Source organism: Lingula anatina, chromosome 1 (genome assembly GCF_051362555.1).
Source record: "Lingula anatina isolate TDL-2025a chromosome 1, LinAna3.0, whole genome shotgun sequence".
In the NCBI taxonomy this organism is placed as follows: domain Eukaryota; kingdom Metazoa; phylum Brachiopoda; class Lingulata; order Lingulida; family Lingulidae; genus Lingula; species Lingula anatina.
The window spans coordinates 51,009,306-51,031,291 of NC_141767.1; the positions used below are offsets into that span (position 1 = coordinate 51,009,306).

The window sequence follows — 21,986 nt, forward strand, 5'->3', positions numbered from 1 at the left end:
GTACAATCTTATTTTTTACTGAGATCAACTTGCTCATTTACTGGTCTTTTTATTTTAAGACTTTCAAGTTTTAAAATCAAGTTGATTAACTTCTGGTCATCAGTTACTACATGTGGGAATTAATTACAGACAAGCTTTTTCAATGGAATCACAGAATTCAATTTTATATTTAATTCTGAAGGCACCTGGAAAATTTAATTTTCGTTCCAAGATTATTGCTTATTTCTTTATAAACTGAGGTTTTCTTTATAAACTAGGAGTCGTGTTAAGGATACATGGCCATATGACTAAATAACAGTGACAATGCTGTATATTATTGCAAAGTTGTTTATTGAATTTCTCACTTGCACAATCTGTCAACAACAACACCCCATGTATTAGCACAGCATAAATCAGCCTAGCAGGTTAGCCACAATATCATTTCATTACCATTAAATGGGTAAATTTTGCTTAATTGTGCTCTTTTCAATCTTGTAACAATGGTTTTCAACACATTTCTAGATGGCTGTCAGAAATGTTAAAGAACAGGGGTCAACATCTTTTCATCTACTTGTTGCTCAACACTCCATGTTACAAATTTGAAAATGCTTAACAAATGTAAAATTCACCTGCTTTAAGTATATAGGATTACACATCTAGGAGTATGTAAAATACACTGCTTAGCAGTGCCTAGATACCTCATGTATATATGGAAAGCATTCCAGTACAGAACTAACCCAGAACAAATATATCTCTTGGCAGCTTGTTCCAGTCTGTCAAAGCATTATTTATTAATCTATTACAGCTACGTCAAACAAGACAAAAATCACTTCAACCCATGGTGTTAACACAAAGACCAAGGTCAGTAATTAGACATTAATTTATTATATGCTTATGAATGCAATCACACATATAGCTGTGAACTGAAACTGTGATAATTCTTTCAATCTCCACTTTCAAATACTCCACATCCAAGAAAACCCAAGTAACCGAACATTTCTTTTATTTAATGCCAAAAGACAACACACTTTAAACACTAAACATCTCAATAATCAATATATAAATGTTTTGTTATAAATGACATTTAATTGAAATCTTTGGATAAGTTATGCATAAGATATTCTTTCCTGTGCCTTACTGCATGGTACAGTCCTGAATATCCAATATATATATATATATATATGTATATAGATTGCCCAACTCTGTGAGGCATTTGTAGCAAGGCAATATTGTAGCACACATCACCATATTCTTCATGTATATATATATATTCCCCCTTCTTCAGAACCCAAGGGTTAAATATGTTAAGTAAATATTATACAGAAAAGGCTTGGGAAGAAATGTGCATTGGCTTGGCAGGGATATTCTCGCAAACATCACCAAACGCTGGAGCCAGGTACGACCTCAAAATTGCCAAGAACATTAATATTGTGGCCTGCATGCTACCACCTCTTAAATGGCACTCTTTAATCTTAAATATTACCAGGCAATTCTCCAACTATCCTCCCTTGCAGTGCACAGAGGTATATTTATAGGTAACTGAGATCATGCCAAAAGAGCATGTCATTTTTCTAATTTAAAACGTCACAGTCTCGGTGCATACAGAACTGTGCAACACTTGCTGAAAACGTATATACTCCTCCAGCTTGAAGCAGTGTGTTTGGATTGCAACCTCCTGTTTGTCCAGTGCTTGGTCAAGTTTGCAGAACAGGCATCATGCGAGGTAGATGATGTTAATGTATACTATTTCTATCTTTGCAATATTTACAAAAATAGTGATGTCAAATCCTATATGCACAACAAATAAAACAGCAGGTTACTTATTTGGTTGATGATATAATGCTGTATCTATACCTAGAATTAATTATATGAATACCTTCATCTATATTTTTTATAAATGCATCCCAGCAAAATAATACTTTAGACTAATTTTCCTATGGCACTAAAGAGATTTTCAACAGTCAAGTTGATTTAGGGAATTGTTCAGTTTTGAAGTAAAACGTTCCATTTCTTTGAATGAGCTAATCTAATGAGTATAAATTCGATCAAAATTAATAGCACCCAGGATAGTTGTTATTAGATAAATAATTATTTTGCACTGTACTACTTTTGTTATTGTTTTGGTAATCATGAGGATATTAACAACAACATCAAATATCGCCTTTTTGGCTATCACTAAAAAAAAATAAAATTAAATAAAAAATTGCAAGCAAATAATCATACATACAAAAAAATACAATAATTTTTAAAGATTTATTTACTGGTGAATCAGTTATCAAAAAGAAAAAAAAAAAAAAAAACTGCAAGAAAAAACACACAAAGAGATGGTTGAAGGCATAACAAGTGATTCAAAAGATGTCTTTCTTCAATGAAAAACAAACCACTTGCAAAAAGAGCAGATGATCACCATATAATGAAAATCGAGGGTTCTTTGACCCATATATCAATTACTATTAATGTTTTATACATAACAAAGTGATAGGGAAGGATTTTTTCTGTGAAATATGTAGATGTACAAGAAAAATGTCCATAATCATTACTATGCCTTTACTTTCTTCTTGGTCTGTAAAGAACCTCTGCTGCTCTACAGGTTTTAGTAAGGAACTTAAGACCAGTCACAGTTAAGCAGACTAACAGGTGACATTTTTCTTTTCACCTAACAATATAATGACAATATATATATATATATATATATATATGGGATGAAAAAAATCTCAATAGATCACACTGTGTAAATCATTGACTTTGTTCTATATACATATGCTACAAGCCATGAAAACCATGTTACATTTTTTTATAATTGTTTTTATAGTTATGTGATTAAAATGAAAACAAAATTCATCAATTCCCCCAGTGACACAAAGTGATTCTGGTCATTTTTCTTAAAACTATTGATCCCTCTTGATTTATCTTCCTTCACTGCTGACAATGAACTGGACACTTTATTCAGCGTGAGCACTGCCTGAGGAGTCTGCTCTGCAGATAGGGCAAGTGCGGTTGCTCTGAAATAGACAGCAAAACCTTGCTTACCAAGCTGAAATTATTCATCAAATCAGCTTGCCCTTTGCAGATATTCAAAAATAGCATTCATCATTAACTGCTATTAACATAAACCGCTGGCAAACCTTAGTTAAAGATTACAAGTCAACAATTATAGGCTGCGCCAGCAAGTAAATGCAATGTAAGAAATATATGTGCCTCCACACAAATATAGCATAGAGAATTTGAAATAGCATCACAGGAATGACATGCCTTACCTTCAACCACTTATCTACACACTTGATATGGAATTCATGACTGCAAGGCAGCACACGCAGTTGTTGTTTCTGCTCAAAGTCACACATGCACACCACACAGGAGGTCTGGTCCTCGTCTGTCCTTGTGTCCACGTTAAAGCGGTAAGATGGCAGCTGATCTATGTCTGCTTTAGTTAGACCCCGTGGTTTGGCCTCTCCAAGCCGTTCTGCTAGATTGAGTAAGGCCTGAAGTAAATGAGTAATTATGTTAAAACAGCACAGTTCTGGTTACCAAACAAACAAATACTATGCAGCACTAATAAATATGATGGAATGATACATACTATTCCCAAACAAATCACTCTCGTATTTCTTAATTCTCTACTAATGTCAGACTCATATTTTTACAAAGTAACATACTTCAAGTTAATCTCTTATTCATACAATTACATATATATAGAAGACATTAATCTATGGATTCTCATTATCCAATATAAATTTAAGCTTTTGATAATCTAATACAACTCATCATCATCAATTCCTTTTACGCCGTCTGGCGTCTAGGGTACCAACAAAGATCTTCCAAAGATCTTATACAACTCACTTCATAGTTTTCCACTTCAGCAGTGTCATCATTGATGTCTACCATGTGTGGGGGGTATGGAGGGTTGCCTAGCATGGCCCTGCTAAGGTAAGTGGATAAAAATTATCATATTTGTTTCTTAACAATCCAAAAATTGCAAATCTTTTTGCATGTTCACAAACATCAATGATTATTTATTTGCACTTTGTATCATCTCAAAATATTTATCACTTATGTTAAATGCCAAAACAAATGGGTATGGTATTAACACTTACTAAGTGTTTTCAAAATTTGGAAAGCAATGATTTGCAAGCGTAAAATCCATGCTATCATTTAATATGCTTTATATCCAGCAGATGTTATAATAGCTGTTGTCACTTACAAGAAATGTAGTAGAAAGCCTGGGTATGGTGGAGGTGGAGGCGGAATAGAGCGCCATCTGTTTCTGTGAGTTGTTCGTCTGTTCTGATACCTTGAGAAAGGACCCTGAATAGTAAGTAAAAACTTTTAATTAACATTTGATAAAATTACACATTTCATACCCAACACACGAGCAACTTGGCAATGAATCAAAATATACAAAAACAATAAAATAAATATTTTCCAAAATCATATTTGTTTACGATTTGATTTTTATAACTGCATGCAAGGATGTTAAGTACTGCTATAATGTATGTAGGTTAAATGTTTGATCATTTGAGTATTTGGCCTATGTACGGGTTGTGAATTTCATATGCTATCCAAAACATCAAATTCTCTACTCACGTAGAACTCCTGTGGTGTTGGGTGCACTGTCGGCTCCTGCAGGATCACTGGTGGTGAAGGATTGAGTGGTGGCACGGGATGACTAGCATGCATTGCACTTGGAATGTGAGGGTGGTGGTACATGGGGCGACGTTCACCAATGATCTGGATATCATCCTCTGCATGATGGTGGGTCTGGAAGGGAAGCTTGAAAGATAAAGATGGTGACCATTATCAAAACTATGCCATGTATCTATTGATGTACGTCTTAAAAACTGGCATCTGATTCTCGTCACAGACCACATACAGCAGCCTCCAAATCGTTACTTACTAAGTTAAAGTTAATCAGTACTTACTCTGTTGATTGTAGGCGGCGATGGTGTTGTTGGCAGAAACTGAGTGGCTGCTGGCATATGCTGCGGTGCCTGTAGATGAGGATGAGGGTTATGATGGGGGTGATGGGGGTGGTGATGAGGCTGGGGATGTGGGTGATGTGTCATGTGGTACTGGGGAGGGTGGGCTGCATGAAGCATGGGGGTGATGGCTCCATGTGTGACTGGAATCTGCTGTAAGCTGCAAGCTGGAATGTGCTGAATGCTACAGGTTGGAAACACTGTACATGCTGGCAGGGACCAGGTGGGTTGAGCTGTAGTACACACAGGGATATGAGTTGTGGTACAAACTGGCAAGTGATGGGGACCCGTGCACACAGGGATAGCATAAGGAGCCACTGTTACTGGGTTTGAGACTGGCGCCTGGAATAACAGAAATAAAATTATACTTTTAACATTTTTGACCATTAACAGTACTATCAAAACATTTAAACTTATCAGAAGAAAAAAATCTAAATGACTCGATTCAATTGTAAAGCTTATAGAATTTCATTTTTGCATGCCTATGCTTAGTAAAGTATACAAGATATTTCTATCAAGTCAGAAATGCTGAAGTCCTATTTACATTATCTCTCCAGCCCACATGGCGACCGGCTTGATCCACATCCACCATAACTGTCTGCTGCTGGTGGTGGTGGGGGAGGACTGTAGAATGACTAGGTCGGAGAATTGGGTTTGGAGGCTGGAATGCACGTCGCTCTGGTGACGGTTCCTGTGGAGTGTTCCTTTCACGTGTTCTTCTCCGGCTTGCTCCAGGACTGTTAAAGATAAAACATCCAGCCAAGGTGAATTTATATGTAAGATAAAAAGGTTTACTGAAATAAGACCAAAAGATGCTTTAAAAATATAACCATTGGGTTTTTTTCGCATAAATCACCCCATGCTAGTATGAAGAAGCATCGTTACCCACAGTCATATCATATGCAAACCTCTTACTGTGCACAATAATTTCCATAATCATATCCTCACAATTTTACCATTGGTAGACAGCTAAATTTGTGTCCTTATCATGCAGCTAATCCCCTTCAGCTAAGGTATGGGAATGTGACCCTCCCTTTTATTCTCTTCCCACACTATTTACTCTAAATACCCCAATCCCTACCCAGCTCCCCTGCTGGCACTGCTGTAACGATTTTGTAATCGTGTCGCAAGCTCATGGAGAAGAGTAGTTAAGTCTCTCAGCATGTTCCGCGGCTGTAGGGCAATCCCCAGGTCTGTGGCCACTTCTTGCAGTCGCAATGCAATTAAGGGATCTACTCCACTACGAGCTGCTATCAGCTGAGTCAAGAGCACAGCTTCCGTTAGGGTTTCATGACTTTTCAGAAGAACATCTTCAATATAGGACGACATTGCAGAGAGAAATGTGTCCATCATGGTTGATTTTCTGTACACAGCTATGATTTCAATATCTCGCCGTGCCACATTTGCCTGTGGATGGTGGCAAAGGTACAGGACCATCCAGTTTACTGTCTCCGTGTAGAATTGAGCATGCAGTCTGTTGAAGTAGTTGGAAATGAGATCTTCTTGCTCTACTAAAGAAACAAAGTTAATGTTTTGAGTATTCAATATGTGTTGGTTTTGCATGCCACTGTCAGCCCATTCTTTTATGTTAGCAAAACATTCTCTTACAGCCCTCATTGTGGATTCTGCAACCTGGGCTGCCCTGCTAGTTGCACCCAGCATAGTTGTGTTGATTCCTGTCTGGCGGATGGCTGTTCTAAAGTTGTCTGCCTCCTCCTCTGCATCCCTTCTCCATGTACTACGAAGCAATTCCTGCATTGTGTTTCTTACATTACCATACGCTTCATGCCAAGACACTGGTTCTTGTCTGTTAGGACTGTTAGCCTCTGTATTTTGTTGTTGGTTCGATTGTGAATAGTGATTCATGGCAGTTGACTGTGTACTAAAATATGGTGCAAACTCCTGCAAACTTTCTTGTTGCCTTAGTGCTGATTCCTGCAAACTAAATGAAAAATTTGGACACCTCAGTTGTCTATACATTTGCTGATGAGCTGCTGTCTGTGGTACACTCAACTCTCGGTGAGGACATGTGAGCTGCTGGAAAAGCCTTCTGTCATGTTGCTGCCTGTTATTATAGAAATGTTCTGAGTGTTGTGGGCTGTGATGCTCTGATAGTCTGTTATAATGATACTGCTGTTGAATCAATCCAGGCTCTTCTATTCTCAACACAGCAGGATGCCGGGAAAGACGGCTTGTGTCTTGAGGTCCACTCAACTCACAACCCAATGACAGCCAGGATTCATTAGTGTGGGCTGAAGTCTGCTGTTGTGACAAAAACTTCCTGTTAACATCACCAGTGTCTGTGTTTCTGTTATTTTCATGGCTTCCTTCTGCAAACAGGAAAGTTTCTACTGCCAGGCCATTATTGTCCCCTCTGGAAATTTGATACAATTGTTGCTCATCTCCATAATAATGATTCTGTTCATAGCTGGATATACCAGCAAAAATAGGGTTTCTATGGAAAATATGCTGCTGTTGCGTTGATTGTGTCTGCATATTAAAGAATTCCAGAGGAGGTGCATAAATGATTTGTCGCTCCACTGGTGTAACAAACTGCTGCTGGCCGGCCATGATATTCAGAGGGTCTGGTCTATGATGACCAACCCCTGAATTATTGCAATCAAGATAAGGCTCCATAGGGTGGTATGGAAGCATCCACAATGGTGCCTCATCCTGCATTGTATAATTCATTGTTTCTAGCCCTGATGAAATTCAGAATTATTTCTGCTTCAAGTGACTGGTGCTCCTTGTACATCTGCTCATCACCTATCACCAATTATTTCAATTATGAACAATTGCCTTTATTTTCGTATTTTCCCTCCAATACACTCATCATTGACTTCTGATTGGACAGGTCTCCTATGCCCCAAGGCAACAGCATCAATCTATCACTGTTGCCATAGAAACACAAAATTGTGCATTGTTGCAAGCAAAACTACTGGCTGACAATCAATAATTTAGTGACCATTGTCTCAACAATGTGACTTGCAGCAGTTTAGATTTTCAAATGCAATTCCTTTTGTTGGATTCAAAGAACAATGAAGAAGTTTTCTGTACAACAATCAAAGAGTAGATTGTCTTTGCAGACATGCAAGTGCATTGTAATTTAGCATAAAAGATGTCAAAGTACAATAATTAACAATGTAGTCAATGATTTTTGTGGTGTCTTAAGAAAAAACAACTTCTGCAATGCTCCAAATTGTTGATCTTACATCCCTTTTGTACAGATTGTGAACATCCTCACACTCCTTGTTATAGAGAGATACTTCCCTCTTCCCATTAGCCAGAGCCTTGCATGCTATCAGGCAATTCCAGTAGCACAGTTTTTACAGCTGTTCACAAAGACAATAGAGTATTGTTATATAGCATGACTATATGAAGGAGAATTTACTGTTCTCAGTCCTTCTCATCAGGTTCAAAGAGAGATATATTCAACTTATGGCTGTCTTCAGTAGTTAGGAATAATCTCTTTTGTTATCTAGATGTTTCTGTTCGGTTATCTTATGGTCATGCTCAGTACTTTGAGAACTGGTGCTGATGTAGAAGATAGAATGGAAGAATAAGGATAAAGGGAATATTAATGCTGCAAACATTTGCACATTTTGATTTTTTTTTTTGGTCAATCAGCACTGTTTGAATTTTTGTTGAAATGAACCAATGCATGTCCCATTCTCTTAGTCTTGTCAGTAGTACCAACTCTGCTCCAAGGTTTTAAAGCTAATATACTTAACATGAATATCAACCTTCAATCACTTTTATTATTTTCTTAAAACAAAACCTGCCTATCTTTTCTGTATAATTACTCTTTGGCATGTGAAACCTCAAGGTGAAACATTGGCAAAAACAGGAAGAAAAGAAATGTGTTAAAATAAAATATGGCTCTCCAAACAAAAGGACTACTCACAATTCAAGGTCACACAGGTGAGTTCTTTTCCAACACGTAATGGACAATTATTAAATCGTTCCCATATTCTGTTCTGTTGGTTGAATACTGATGCCTTTTTTTGAAGAACACACCAACATTTTGGGAAAGAAAATGCTATAGCTGCATGTAGTAAACCTGAGCCCTCCTCACACTCTAATAATGGCGAATTCAGGACCTCAATTTACACTTGGATGAACAAGTTTTGGGCAGCATAATCCCTTACTTAGGCGCCTAAGCGTAATATTTAGGTCCATTTCCAATACATTTATGATGGTTAAACTCAGACTACCATTTTCGACATTCTTATAATTTTGTATTTGTTCACCATAGACAGCAAATATAATTTTCTGGGAAAGGTTTTGAGCCGAACTGTGTGCCATGCCCAGTGTCAAATCGCTCCCCGAGGTGAGCTTTTCTTAACTACATAGCCTATTTACTATATTAAGCTATTACAACTTTTAGAGGACATTTCAAATGCACTTATTGATACTGGTAATTTCACAATTGGGAAATTCATACTTATTTAATTCAGTTTGATGCTTGCCAGTGTGCAAAAGATAGTGCTCACAGATTTGTCACATAAACAGAAGTCTAAAGTACAAGCAACCTATCAAAAGTTCCCTAGCTTTGTCAAATTATGTTCATATTACAAAGTCCAAACAGGTTAATATGGTGAATTATATCAATCTGCGCACATAAATGATAAAAAGTCTTATGTAGTTAAAACATGGGAAAACACAAGTCATCCAGGCATACAGCCCTTTTCCTCAAAAAAGCAATTTCATAAATTATTTAGAGGAACCATTATGCCTTTTTCTTGTCTGGAGTTAAAAAGCCCCTCTTCATAGCATGCACATAATCAACTCACATTGCTAGTGTTGTGTATCTCATCACAGAGCTGCCACCCCAAAAAACTAGGACCCCATTCCCACAGAGATTAGATCAATCTATCCCTGTGGGCAGTCTCACTAGATTACTGTCACCTTGGCCGGCTTAAGCGTCTGTCCCACCTACTAAATGCTGTAAGGGGGTAATTAACTACAGTGCACGCTCGGCTGACATCAATTAAGCGTGAACCCCAGGGAGTTAGGTTGATCTAGATGGATCGATCTAAAGCTATGGGAATGCACTCTAGGAGTCAACATCTAGCAGCATTCACTGAGACTGAACTTTTTACATTCCCTACATACCGTAATGTGAGTTAACAAGTTAGCAGGTTAACAAGTAATTTTTGGAGAGACATATATTAGGTAGAAACATGGATGTATCATTATTATTGTACAAACAAACAGCAAGACAACAATGATGAAGTTGTGCGTAGGCTATTATGCCATAACAGCCATTTGCTCAACTTGATGTCTTGCAATGATTCAACATTTTGATCACTTACAGTGGTTGTGCAAACTTTATTATGTGCTAATGCTATGTATGGTTATTACTCCGATCTTTTCAATGGGTGAGAATGATCAAACTGTCAGATACATAATTTTATAATCTATAAAATTATATTTCTGTACAGCATTTGCAGTTCTTTTTCTGCATAGAACAGAACTATTAAGTAGCCTGCTTTTTAATTTTGTTGCTCTCACTTAATAGCAATGTTCTAATTTAATATATTATGACTTTAAAAAATACAGTATAAAATTCACAAATTTCTCCTATTGAAAAGATCGAGTAAATACCATAATTAAAATATCTATAAAACACATTTTTGTTTATGTAAGTAATGGTTAAAGCTGAGGTCAGAACCTCTAGCAATAACATTTTTTCACAGCTATTTCATTGCACAGCAACTGTAACATTGGGGTTCAAATACAAATTGGTAATTCACACCATTTCATATTTGGTTATCATTATGAAGGAAATGATTGTGCACAGTAAATTTTATAGGGCAAAACTTTCTGTTATGCTTCCTCTTGGCATGCACCCAGGTAACGTGACAATATTGTTAATTCTGAAGTCCTTAAACTTCGTCATGATGGAGTCATAACATATTTATATTATGGAGAAAAAATCTTACCTTCGTCTTCCCCTTGGTGTATTGCATCTTTCCACTGAGACACGGCGCTGCATTGTGGACTTCCTACGTGGACGTTGTGTTGTCGAGTCACTAACAGATTCCCATGGCCTCACTGAAGGAGGACTTGGTGAACTAGTTAGATCAATGACACCAGCAGATGTTTTCCTTCTCTTTCTAGCTGGACTTTCAGACTGGAATGAGAAAATGAAAAAGTCCAGTATCATTGTAACAAAAAAGGGCACCATGAAAAACTTTGTCATGAATGAAATCATTAACAAAATCCTGTCAAGTCAGTCTCCTGATCAAAAGCATCCCCCCTAAACTACTTTGTTGAGAAAAATGTCCCATCATTATAGTAAATAATGCAGTAAATGTCTCACACTTTCTTTTGGGATATTTTTCTTGTGTATATAGACTATTGTCACACATCACAAGTTGACCCCAATCAGCACGTTTTTCCGATTGGAGAGAAATACCTTGTGTGACAGGATAAAGTGCTTGTGAATTAACAACCTAATTAATAAAATCATTTTGTGCACCATCTGAAATAAGTTTTGCCAAAAACCATCCACTAACTTTGACACTGCTCTGACTGAACTGTAAATGGCCAAATACTGAACATACAAACCCTAGTGCAAGTTTCAGTACAAATTAAAATGCAGTTGCTATTTACCTTTATAATGTTCTACATATGCAAGTGTGTGTTTAAGCATCCATATTAACATATAGGCAGGAAATGGGAGGTTCAGTTGCCATTTCAGAAAACATTTTACATCCTCCATCAAGCAAAATCAGCATGAAACTCGCCTTTTTAATATAAACCAGTGGAACCAGTATTACTACTGGCCAGAGAAAGAACAGATTTTCATACATGTTTAGTACTAGTTCTACAAATTTTTGAGCTTTCTAAAACAAACTGTAAACTTCCTTTCTCCTTAACTGACTAAGAGCGCATTCTCAACGAATTAAGCCAGGCTTTACAAAGCCGGTGACCTAAAAATGGCGGACGTACATGAAAGAAAAACCGCCTAATCTTTTAATAGTCTCTCCGCCTCCCCACACGTCGTCCCTGCGGGGTACAGTAATTAAATCTCGGCTCCGTTCGCCATGCGGAAGCTACCTGAGAAATATTAAGTGTGCATGCTCATCAGTTGAACTTGTGGTGAAGAAAGCATGGCGGCTGAAGGCGATCGAAGGCAAAAAGCTCTTCTGTTCTATTATCTTTGAAAACAGAGACGAAAAAGGAATAATTTGGCCCGTAGAGCAGCAATGAATCGACTATCTACGGAGATAATATCACCAGAGATATTCACGGAAATATTAATGTTCGGAGCCGAGATTTAATTACTGTACCCCGCAGGGACGACATGTGGGGAGGCGTGTGAGAGGCGGAGAGACTATTAAAAGATTAGGCGGTTTTTCTTTCATGTACGTCCGCCATTTTTAGGTCACCGGCTTTGTAAAGCCTGGATTAATTCGTTGAGAATGCGCTCTAAAGCCCTATTTCCAAAGACACCATCAGTCTATGTAGATCACTCTAACTATGCAGGGACTCTCGCTGAGTACAACCAGCTTAATTAAACAACAAGCCTCCTCCTGGCCTTGAGTAGAATACAGGAAAACTGGTGATGATATGAGTACACTGGAAACAAAGGGAGGCTAGTCATTCAGTTAAACTGATTGCATTCAGTGAGTTGGAGCAATCCAAAAGGCAATAGCAATGCATCTGTAAAATTTTTCAAAGATTGAGGGACCTTAAAATTTTTTGATGCATTCTATTTCTCTGTGATATAAAAGAGACTATACACTGGCACATGATAGCTTGCCTAAGGAAAAAATCAATATGGCACATATCCTATCTGCAAAGTTTTGCAAGTAAGTCAATTGAATGCTGCTAGCAATGATAACTGAGCACTGCAGATTCTTAAATGAGAAAAAAAGACAACTTATCACTTTCTTAATTATTACAGGCAGATATACCATCTTCAGCATCTGTGCAATGTTGGTTTCCACACCCATCCACATAGAAATATACTTGTAAAAAGGCAAAAATATCCATGATCACAAAAATATTGAATTAGTTTTTTTTTTTCAATTTTACTCCGATATATGTATATACCCATCAAAATGTTAAGAATACCACAATGCCAACCATCTAGCAAACTATTCAGGTTTTCTCCTGACATAAAAAATTATCTAGCTGCAATCTCCATTTAAGGGAGGACCAGACAAACATCACAGTTAATATACCTTTAGCATGCCCTAGTAACCTACTATTCTTTCCAGTCTTCAAAATCAGCCAGCAGGAATCCATAAACTGTATTGATTTGACTGGACTTAACTGACTACATATAAGACCAACAGTTGACTCTACTAGCCATTTTTAAAGGAGAAAACAATAACCAGACAAGTTACAAGGTTCCCTTCTAAATATCAACATGGGTCGCTGCATTGGAAATGCACAAGTCTAGAAAAGCAAAGACCAAGCTATCCAGACTGGATACTTAATGTCACGTCCACTGATAATTTAAGTCTAGCCTTCTTACCTGTAAGTCAGCATATACTCATTAACCCCTTTTCCCTCCCAGGTGTGGTTTGATATCACGTATTACTTGACGGTCCTCCTACTAAAAGAGGAGGCAGAATGCCAGTGTAAATTATGAACAGATTATAGCTGTGTACCCTGGTAATTCAGATTAAGAGCTCCTACCTCTAGATCACAGTCTCTTCTTTCCCTAATGTCAGATGGTCTCTGAGTATCCCCATTACTTTCACACCCTGACTGATATTTCAAGCTCAGAGACCGCAACAGCAAGGAAAACATGCTGATGGAACTGCAGATGTAAAATGTTAATCAAAATCCCAGCTGTGATCAGGAAAACTGCAGTGCTAGATAGAAAAGAAAACCTTCCCAATGGCTGGCACAGCTTACACTGAGCTCAGTCATGAGATTTCAATAGCGACTGGGCCAGCCGGGCCACCCACTGCTCCCCGGCAGACGCCATAACATGCTCCAAGCACCACAGAACCAATCATGTGAAAAATGGGACTGGTAATTAAGTCAATATCTGATGGCAATTGTGTGTGCCGCTATTATAAAGAACTCTTTTGGCAGGCCTGTGTGCATACAAGGAAGAGGATTTAGTCAGAGGCAGGAGAATTTGCATACGAGAATCTGATCTAAAATTGTGGCTGGACTGTAAACTGAGGGAGTGACCAACTAGCCTTTCAGGAAAATGGATTGATCCGACCTTTATGGGCATTCACAATGGCTTGACTGGTCAATGTATGTGTACACTAGTGGAAGAAAGTATATGCTCAAATCTTTTTGGACAGAGCAACCAACTTAAGACAACAGACCCTCCAACTATACAGCATCATAGTACATCACATTAATTTACTCATTCAGTAATGCCGGTTTTTCTGTTGTCCTCATATTAAGCATTACTAGTATATGCCCAAGGAAACGGCTACAGCAATGGTTATGATTCATAATACGTATACATTATTCATGATAAATGTATGGCATAGCATGCATGCAAGATTTCTGTCCCTTTTACACAAACAAGATGACCAACATTTAGTTCGACAATAATTCTAGTAGCAATTACATCCATGTTCAAATCATGCATCAATAAAATTTCAACATATGCCGAATAGATTCTCTAGACTTATATTTTACTGCCCATCTAATTTTGTTAACCTGTTCCCTCATATAAAGCAGTTTATCTTTCATGATCATTAATATTTCAACATAGAGTCAACCACTAATCATTTCCTTCAAATAAGTAATTTATGACGAGGAACATGAAGATGGACAAAAGCATATTATGAATCCTTTATGCTTAGGTTATCAATAACACAGCAATTTCTCTACCACTATCCCGTATGTCATTACTGGATTAATTTCATTCAGGATGGCAAAATATTTCAATACCTAACTAGGATTTATACGTTAATAGCCTCTATCTTGAATATCCCAGTTTTATACAGCCACAGTATCACCGACTGACCCTGACACACCTTAATGGATGGCAAATATATTGATGAAGATTGCTAACAATATTAAAAGTGAAGGTAGAAACAGGATGTTCATGGGAGAGGTAAAGTTTCCATTAAAAAAGTTTTCAGTTGTTCTTCTTTTTTCTGGAGACTAATTTCATGACACATAAAGGTTGAAATTTCTAAATTAAAGATGTATGATTCTTCAAACAAAGAAACAATTCCCATCCCCAAAAGGAATATTTTTTCAAAAGTCGTCTCCAAAACACTTAAAAATGTCTCATATGGCTATCTTCCTTTTCAAAGATGAAGATAGTTGACTCAGTCTGTAATTATTTCAAGATATCTCTGGCACTGTTCTAATAGGCCTGATCAACATGTGATGGCTATGATGGCTGTGATGGCTCCTTTTTGTTTAACTTTTATTTCCTGCTCTTTAGTGGCCAAATCAACCTCAGACCTGATGTGGCTTGTATAATAGTGGGAGATAAAATTGAACCAATTTTCCACTGCAACATTTTGTCTTTTTAAAAATATAACTAGGTGGCAGTCATATTCTACTAAATTGTGTGCTCTGAATCCACATAATTAACTGTGTATTACTTGATGAACAAACCCTAACTCAAAACCTTACGTGCTCTATCTTGAATTAAATATCTTTTCAAAATGTTTTTCCAAGCAATGTTTTTTCTTTCCAAATCTGCAAGAATTTATTAATATTTTTTCTCAATATCTTAAGACTTATTGCACAGTTTGCACTACCAAGACCCATAAAACAAAATTTAAAATTTATCAGAAAAATCTATGTAACCTAGTGACAACAAGAGTGAGTTGGGCCACCAAGAGAAGAATCTGTAAAAATCCCATTGCTTTACCCAACCAAGCTAACACTAAATCCCTAAAAGCTCCAGTTGTAGTAAATACAACAGTGGAGACAGAAAGTCTGCATGCTATTGTTCCACTGCATAGCTATTGTGGGGCAAGCTTTTACAGCGGGCTCTCACATGCATGCAACCACTATGAATAAGCGCACGCTGCTTTAGATGGGAAGAATACTGTAGAATAGATTTCCTATTTTCCTCAGCGCTACTCTAGTGGAAAATGAATGGGTTTCTGTGTAGATGAATTCAGGGCCAGTGACATCAATGATTTCCCACACACTACACTCCCCGGACAGGCACCACAGATACAGTATTAACCATACATGATTATGGGGGCCTAGCAATCATCCACAAGGCCCTAAAGCAATATATAACTTCCATATTACACCCTTACAAGGGAAAAACAAAAACCTTAGAATAAAACCCAAACATGGATATGCATGCAGCGTTACGCTGTCCTGCTAAGAAAACCTTCACAGATCAATATGCTTCAGGTAACATCCAGTTTAAGGGCAGTGAAAGCAGAGGTTTTTCTTTGCCTTTTGCGAGAAACCCTTTAAGTAAATAAGGGCAGATGACCTGCAATGAACCCAAAAATTTTGCCCTTATTCAAAGCATATATTCTATAGTTTAAGTATTGCATTTACCTTACATTCCCTCCATTAGTGAAAATCCTTTTTGTGAAAACATTTAAGAGGTAAAGTAAATACTAGTACCTAATTTTTCATAATTTTTATAAGATTTATGTCACCTACCATTCAACAGTTGACCATTTACTTTGCTTTTAAAGCATTTTTATATATATTAAATTCTTTTATGGCAGGGTCATTTTGCCTTTCTTAATGTTTTGGTAGAAATAAGAATACTTTACCAAATCAATTATAAATCGGGAAAAATTGTTCAAATTTTCTCGCTTTTTCAGTAAATAAGGAAATCATTTTCAGCATTTGCCAAAAAAAAAAAAAAAAAAAAAAAATACTACTCAAATTACAAATACTGAGACTTGTTGCTTCACATCAAACCAGAGGAGAAGCTCACTACCCAGTATTTTCCTTTTGCCTTTATTCTTCATTTTTGTGACATGCCACATTTCTGCACTAATGCTATGTGCACATTTATAATTCCTACATCAATTGCCATCCGGAATACATATTTGGAGAAAAATAGGGAGAAATAACTGCAAAAAGCCCATGACAGAAATTTAAGCAGAAAACTTGCTACAAGCAAAATGAAAAGACAGGTTCTCTTCATTAAATCACAAAAATCTTAGCTTCTGCCATAAATCCCTAAATTGATCGATTGCGATCCTGCCAGAGTGCAGACTGCCATTTCTCTCCCATTGAGGCAAGCATCCGCCATTGTTCCCTGGGTATACACTGAATACCACTGCCACAATTTGCCAGCAAGTGATCTTGCAATGACACAATTACCCTGCCACTGTCATTAGCTTCCACATGATTGCTCTCCACTCTATATTGTCATGAAGACTTGCTCAGTGGGGAGAGGAGCACAGCGGTGCCAAAGTTACTCAATCAGTGGGATTACGAGGGTGAGGGATGGAGACTAGATTGGGTAAAGATGATTGTGGGCCATGTGACAGAATGTGGACAAAACACTGATGCTGTACCTATTATAGTACCATTTTAATCTTTACTTCAAGTCCCCAAAGGTATCAATATTTTTTCTTTAAGTTAAAATATTTCAAGACTAAGGTCTATCAGAAATTACTATTATTACATTATTATATTTAAAAATCTCCAAATTGGGATTTTCAATTCAGAATATTCATAATCTTGGTTGTTAGTAAAATGATGTACAACAAAGATAAAAATACTGCTTTTAAATCCAACCCTTTTTTTGAAACATTTTGCAACAGACATTAATCTTCACTTCATTTCATTTTATTCTATTCATTTTTTTTTTTTTGTTAAAAAAGTTATATGCTTAGGTTGTGAAAATTCAACCAACCACCATAGCAATATAAGGCAACTATACATGACAAAGGCAACTGCTAACTACACATGATCATGGGACTCTTGGCACACTCCAGCATAGATCAAAAATTTTCTTTAGCTATAGAAAATTAGAAATATTAATAAAACTTTTGACAAATTACCAATGTTAATTCTGACCCTAAATATTTGATTTGGTAAAAAAATCAAGTTACTTGACCATAACGAAATCTATACTAGAAGGAGCCAAGATTCAAATATTACAATATCAACCAGTAATAAACAGCAATTTTAACCAACTCTCATTATTTTACAGAAACTGTATTTCAATATTTGTACTGTATATACTATACTCTACTCTGGAAGACGGCTTCAACACACTGGAGCCTCCAATATGCTAAAAAAGGTGATATGTAACTGGTGCCTACCTTACTATCTGTGTCTTCACTGATTATGCTGGATATGAACTGTGGTGAATGTTGCATCTGGTGATTCAGGTTACTATGGAAATCTAAAATTTAAAAAATATAAAATTTAAAAAAGAAAAGTAATGTCACATTTATTCTAATATTACCTTTCAAATACAATCAAAAATACACAGGTCGTTAAAAAATCATAATATTCTAATACTAGAGGCTTAACCTTTAAAAAGAATCAGAGATGAGACTGTTATTTAGTGAAAAAGTCATAAAATATGGGGTCAAGGGGGTTCCTTGACCAATGATATTTTTGGCTCTCAAAAAGATGGAAATTTGCAGATAGCCAGAAAAATCTCATCTCTGAAAAATGGTGAAACTACCTAACATGTGCCCCTATGCAAAAACCAATAACCTCGCATTTATCAAATCTATTAAAACTGCATAATGAAACACAACTTGGTTTTTTAAAAAATCACCACATGAATTCCCTTTCAAAAATATAAATAACTGCATGTAAAGTCAATGCAAATCATCATCAGCCACACCAAAATACAGACAATTTGTTCTTTATAAAAAACACAACACAGAATAATAATAATAATAATAATAATAAAAATAATAATAATAATAATAATAATAATAATAATGAAAAACATTCAACCTGGGCAGTGGTATAAATCCATGTTAGCTGTGATGCAGCACCAAGGAAATGCAGGCAGGATTGAATATGACAGACACATGCAGCTTAGGAATACTACCTATCCATCTTAACTCTTGGTCAACTAGGTGCATTCTCCTCGATGCAACTCATTGTGGCAAAGAGAGGCTATAGAAGCATGATGAATCACACTTGGAGAAAATTGCTACCACTATCAACCTGGGGGCAGGTAATAATTTCATTTGGGCCCATTTCAATCTACCTTCCAGAACCTTTGTGATATATCAAGTATGCACAAAGATAAGCATTCTCTTGAGTTCTTGTGCATGAACAAAACAGGCTATGACTGAGTGTAAAAGATAAGTGAATGTAGAAAATACAGATGACCACAAGAAAAGAAATACAGCAAACAATTTTACTGAATAAAGGGCATTTAGTTATCTTTCAAATATCAGTCAAACTGAGAACATAATCTGACTTGAATGCTTGTCTTTTTATGGTATGAATTATACATCTTTCAAGGCATATGTGCTACATAAGGTATATGAAGCTTCTTTATTCCAATCTGTGTGCGTGTATGGTGAAAGTTGGTAGTCTATTGGTATTCATAGCCACAAGTTTACTAGTCACTACACACACTGTCTTGTGACATCTTGTGTTGTGGTACAGTAACAAGACTCAGCAACATGTAAAAACTTAGAAGCATTATAGAAAGCAGTCTTCCCGTTGGCAAAAAATGGTTTATTTCTCTTTAAGCCAGAGTAACACCAGTAATTCAAGTGTTAAGGGTCTAGAGTTAGTTATCCAGAAAACAGGGCAGGAAGACACTGAAGCTCATCTCCTCCAGCAGTCTTCAATCTCACTGTCACAGAGGCATGCCTTTCTTGAATAGAACACATGCCATATCAGTGTGATAGCTTAGGTACATTATCAATGCCTATACCATCATCTGCCCACTGCCTGAGCCCACCTGACAGCTATGGCTACCCACACAAAGAACTGGTGAGGAAGCAGATAGTGATAAGATAGGGGATCGGGGCATTTCGAGGCCGTGATTCTACAGCTGATAATCAAGCTTCAATGGCGCTTGCCCCACATGTTACCTTAAGGTATCTTCATTCTATAACACAACTTTATAATGGAAATCAACATGCCATACAAATATTTATACATATAGCCTCATCACAAACAAACCATATTTGTCTTTTCTAGTCAGCAACACGAATCAAACACTTCACATGAATTTTTTTTTTTTAATGATCAATTCAAAAGAAGAAATGGTTTCAACTTAGTAACAAAACTTGCATGGCACTACAAATAAATAATAATAAATAATATTAACATAAATACAGTCCAAAAGGTTATATAGAGTAAGTTTCCATTTAACACAGGGAAAAGACTCAAAGGCTTCACATTTATACCGGATTGACATGTAACTTTAAAAATAACATCCACATAGATGACTATTCTATCATCCTAGGTTAACAAGCAGTGACTATCAGGGTTGTAACACAAAATGTTGTTTCTTAAACAAATGATGTTTATCATACCAACTACAAGTTAGGGACAATCTGTATTTTTTATTTTCATTTCTTTAGGGAATGAGTGATTTAAAGCATAAAAACAAGTTTTTCGGTAGCGGTAGGCCAACTGTATGTTTTTTTTCTACCAAAACAGATGCCCAATGGTTTTTTCTAAAAAAGTGCAAAAATGAATATTTTGGGCTACGTTTGCATTTCCATATTCAACCCATTTTTGTACCAAAAGTCTTCAATCATCACCCAACACAAATTATCAGCACTAAATTCGGCATTCAAAGAACAGACATACATAAGTGGCAAGAGAAGGGATTTTCAATGGCAACATATTGATCAAACAAAACTGAGAGCAAGTTCCTCCCAGCTTGCAGAACACAAGATTTATACCAAGAACGTAGGAAGATATTGTGCCTGCTTCAACTCATGTCAGTTGGTTCGTTAGAAAAACATTTCAAATCTTATTTCATCTAGCCGATCATTCTGCTGTGGAAGTTTACTATAAAAACAAGGCAGAGTCCACCCACATTTTATTCAGTGCTAGATCTCCTTTGTCCAGTGCAACGCACCCATACTGCTAACACACAGGAACTTATGAATAATGGAATAGGCATCTGCACTTGATGCATGTGTATACTGCTGCAGCTATGTTGCTCTATTGGCAGATGGATTGAACAAGGAACCAGGTTGAAAGTTTAATGTATACCCAGCTGACTTTCTTTATCCATAGCAGATTTTTCAAGTAAAACGAGCAAGGACGGTTGAAGGAAACTTAAATCAGCTGAAATCAGACAGCGCACACAAAGCAAGACTTTGCCCTGCGCCAGATATTGGTCAGTCAATAATGAGTTAATCAATTGAGGGAGTGTACCATCAAACATCAGTGAACAGAATGTTACTCTTCCAAAATGTACCAATAACTGATGATAATTCACATTCCACATACACTAAATGCTTTTTAGTCTAACCATTAATTTTTTTCTTTATACAAATGCACCATAACTTAGTATGGTTAGAATATTGACAAAACTTATTCAAACCCAAAACCACAGTGGGTAATCTTTGTAATAAGTGTGCAAAATACAGCTAAGCCGTAGAAGAAATACACCTGTCTGAGGGAAGTTCAATGTTTGACGCTTGGAAGTATGAACACATGAAAGGAGGCAATAAATGCCATATTATTAGGTCATATATAACTAAGATTTACCAAGAGATCGAGGGTTTTACAATTATCAAATATTTGATGCATGAGCTGCTAACTAAACAAGCAAATAAAATACAAGATCTACATAAAAATATTAGATTAAATTACTTTTCATTGAAAAAAAAGAATCAGCAGTTGGAAATTGATCTACAATACTTTCCTTCTGTAAGTTCTTAAAGTTGAAGGCAGCCCAAGGGCACAACCCAACTGAGATGAAGGGCCAATCGCTTGAACATGAGAGTGCCATTGAGGCAATATGTGAATTCAACGTTGCAGGTGCAAATATAGGCAAGACTTGGAACCCTATGCTTCATATGATTATCCAAACATCAGCTTTAGAAAGAATTGCTACCTTAGTTCACCCCAGCAGTTTGCATTCAAGGGACAAATACTTCAGTGCAAAGCTTGAGTATTCTGAAACACTTTTTAAATATT

The 21,986-nt window shown here is 36.6% G+C and overlaps 1 protein-coding gene across 7 annotated transcripts in view; it reads right to left on the reverse strand.

Moving 5' to 3' along the window:
* Positions 1-311: 311 nt before the first annotated feature.
* The window catches only part of LOC106153727 (E3 ubiquitin-protein ligase RNF38), a 31,680-nt gene continuing 10,005 nt past the window's right edge, over positions 312-21,986 (reverse strand). For 2 of the 7 annotated variants that reach the window (XM_013527794.2, XM_013527799.3), the window contains 9 exons: positions 18,164-18,246; positions 10,901-11,091; positions 5,500-5,692; positions 4,899-5,297; positions 4,564-4,749; positions 4,181-4,284; positions 3,820-3,901; positions 3,237-3,461; positions 312-2,981 (listed from right to left, as the gene is read on the reverse strand). In XM_013527794.2, the coding sequence (XP_013383248.1) occupies positions 2,922-2,981; positions 3,237-3,461; positions 3,820-3,901; positions 4,181-4,284; positions 4,564-4,749; positions 4,899-5,297; positions 5,500-5,692; positions 10,901-11,091; positions 18,164-18,246 (1,523 nt within the window). In that variant the 3' untranslated portion in view covers positions 312-2,921. Of the gene's footprint in view, positions 2,982-3,236; positions 3,462-3,819; positions 3,902-4,180; positions 4,285-4,563; positions 4,750-4,898; positions 5,298-5,499; positions 5,693-6,036; positions 8,595-10,900; positions 11,092-13,610; positions 14,649-18,163; positions 18,247-18,815; positions 19,512-21,986 lie in introns of those variants that run through there. The other 5 variants (XM_013527797.2, XM_013527798.2, XM_087002432.1 and 2 more) reach the window with 5 other exon arrangements.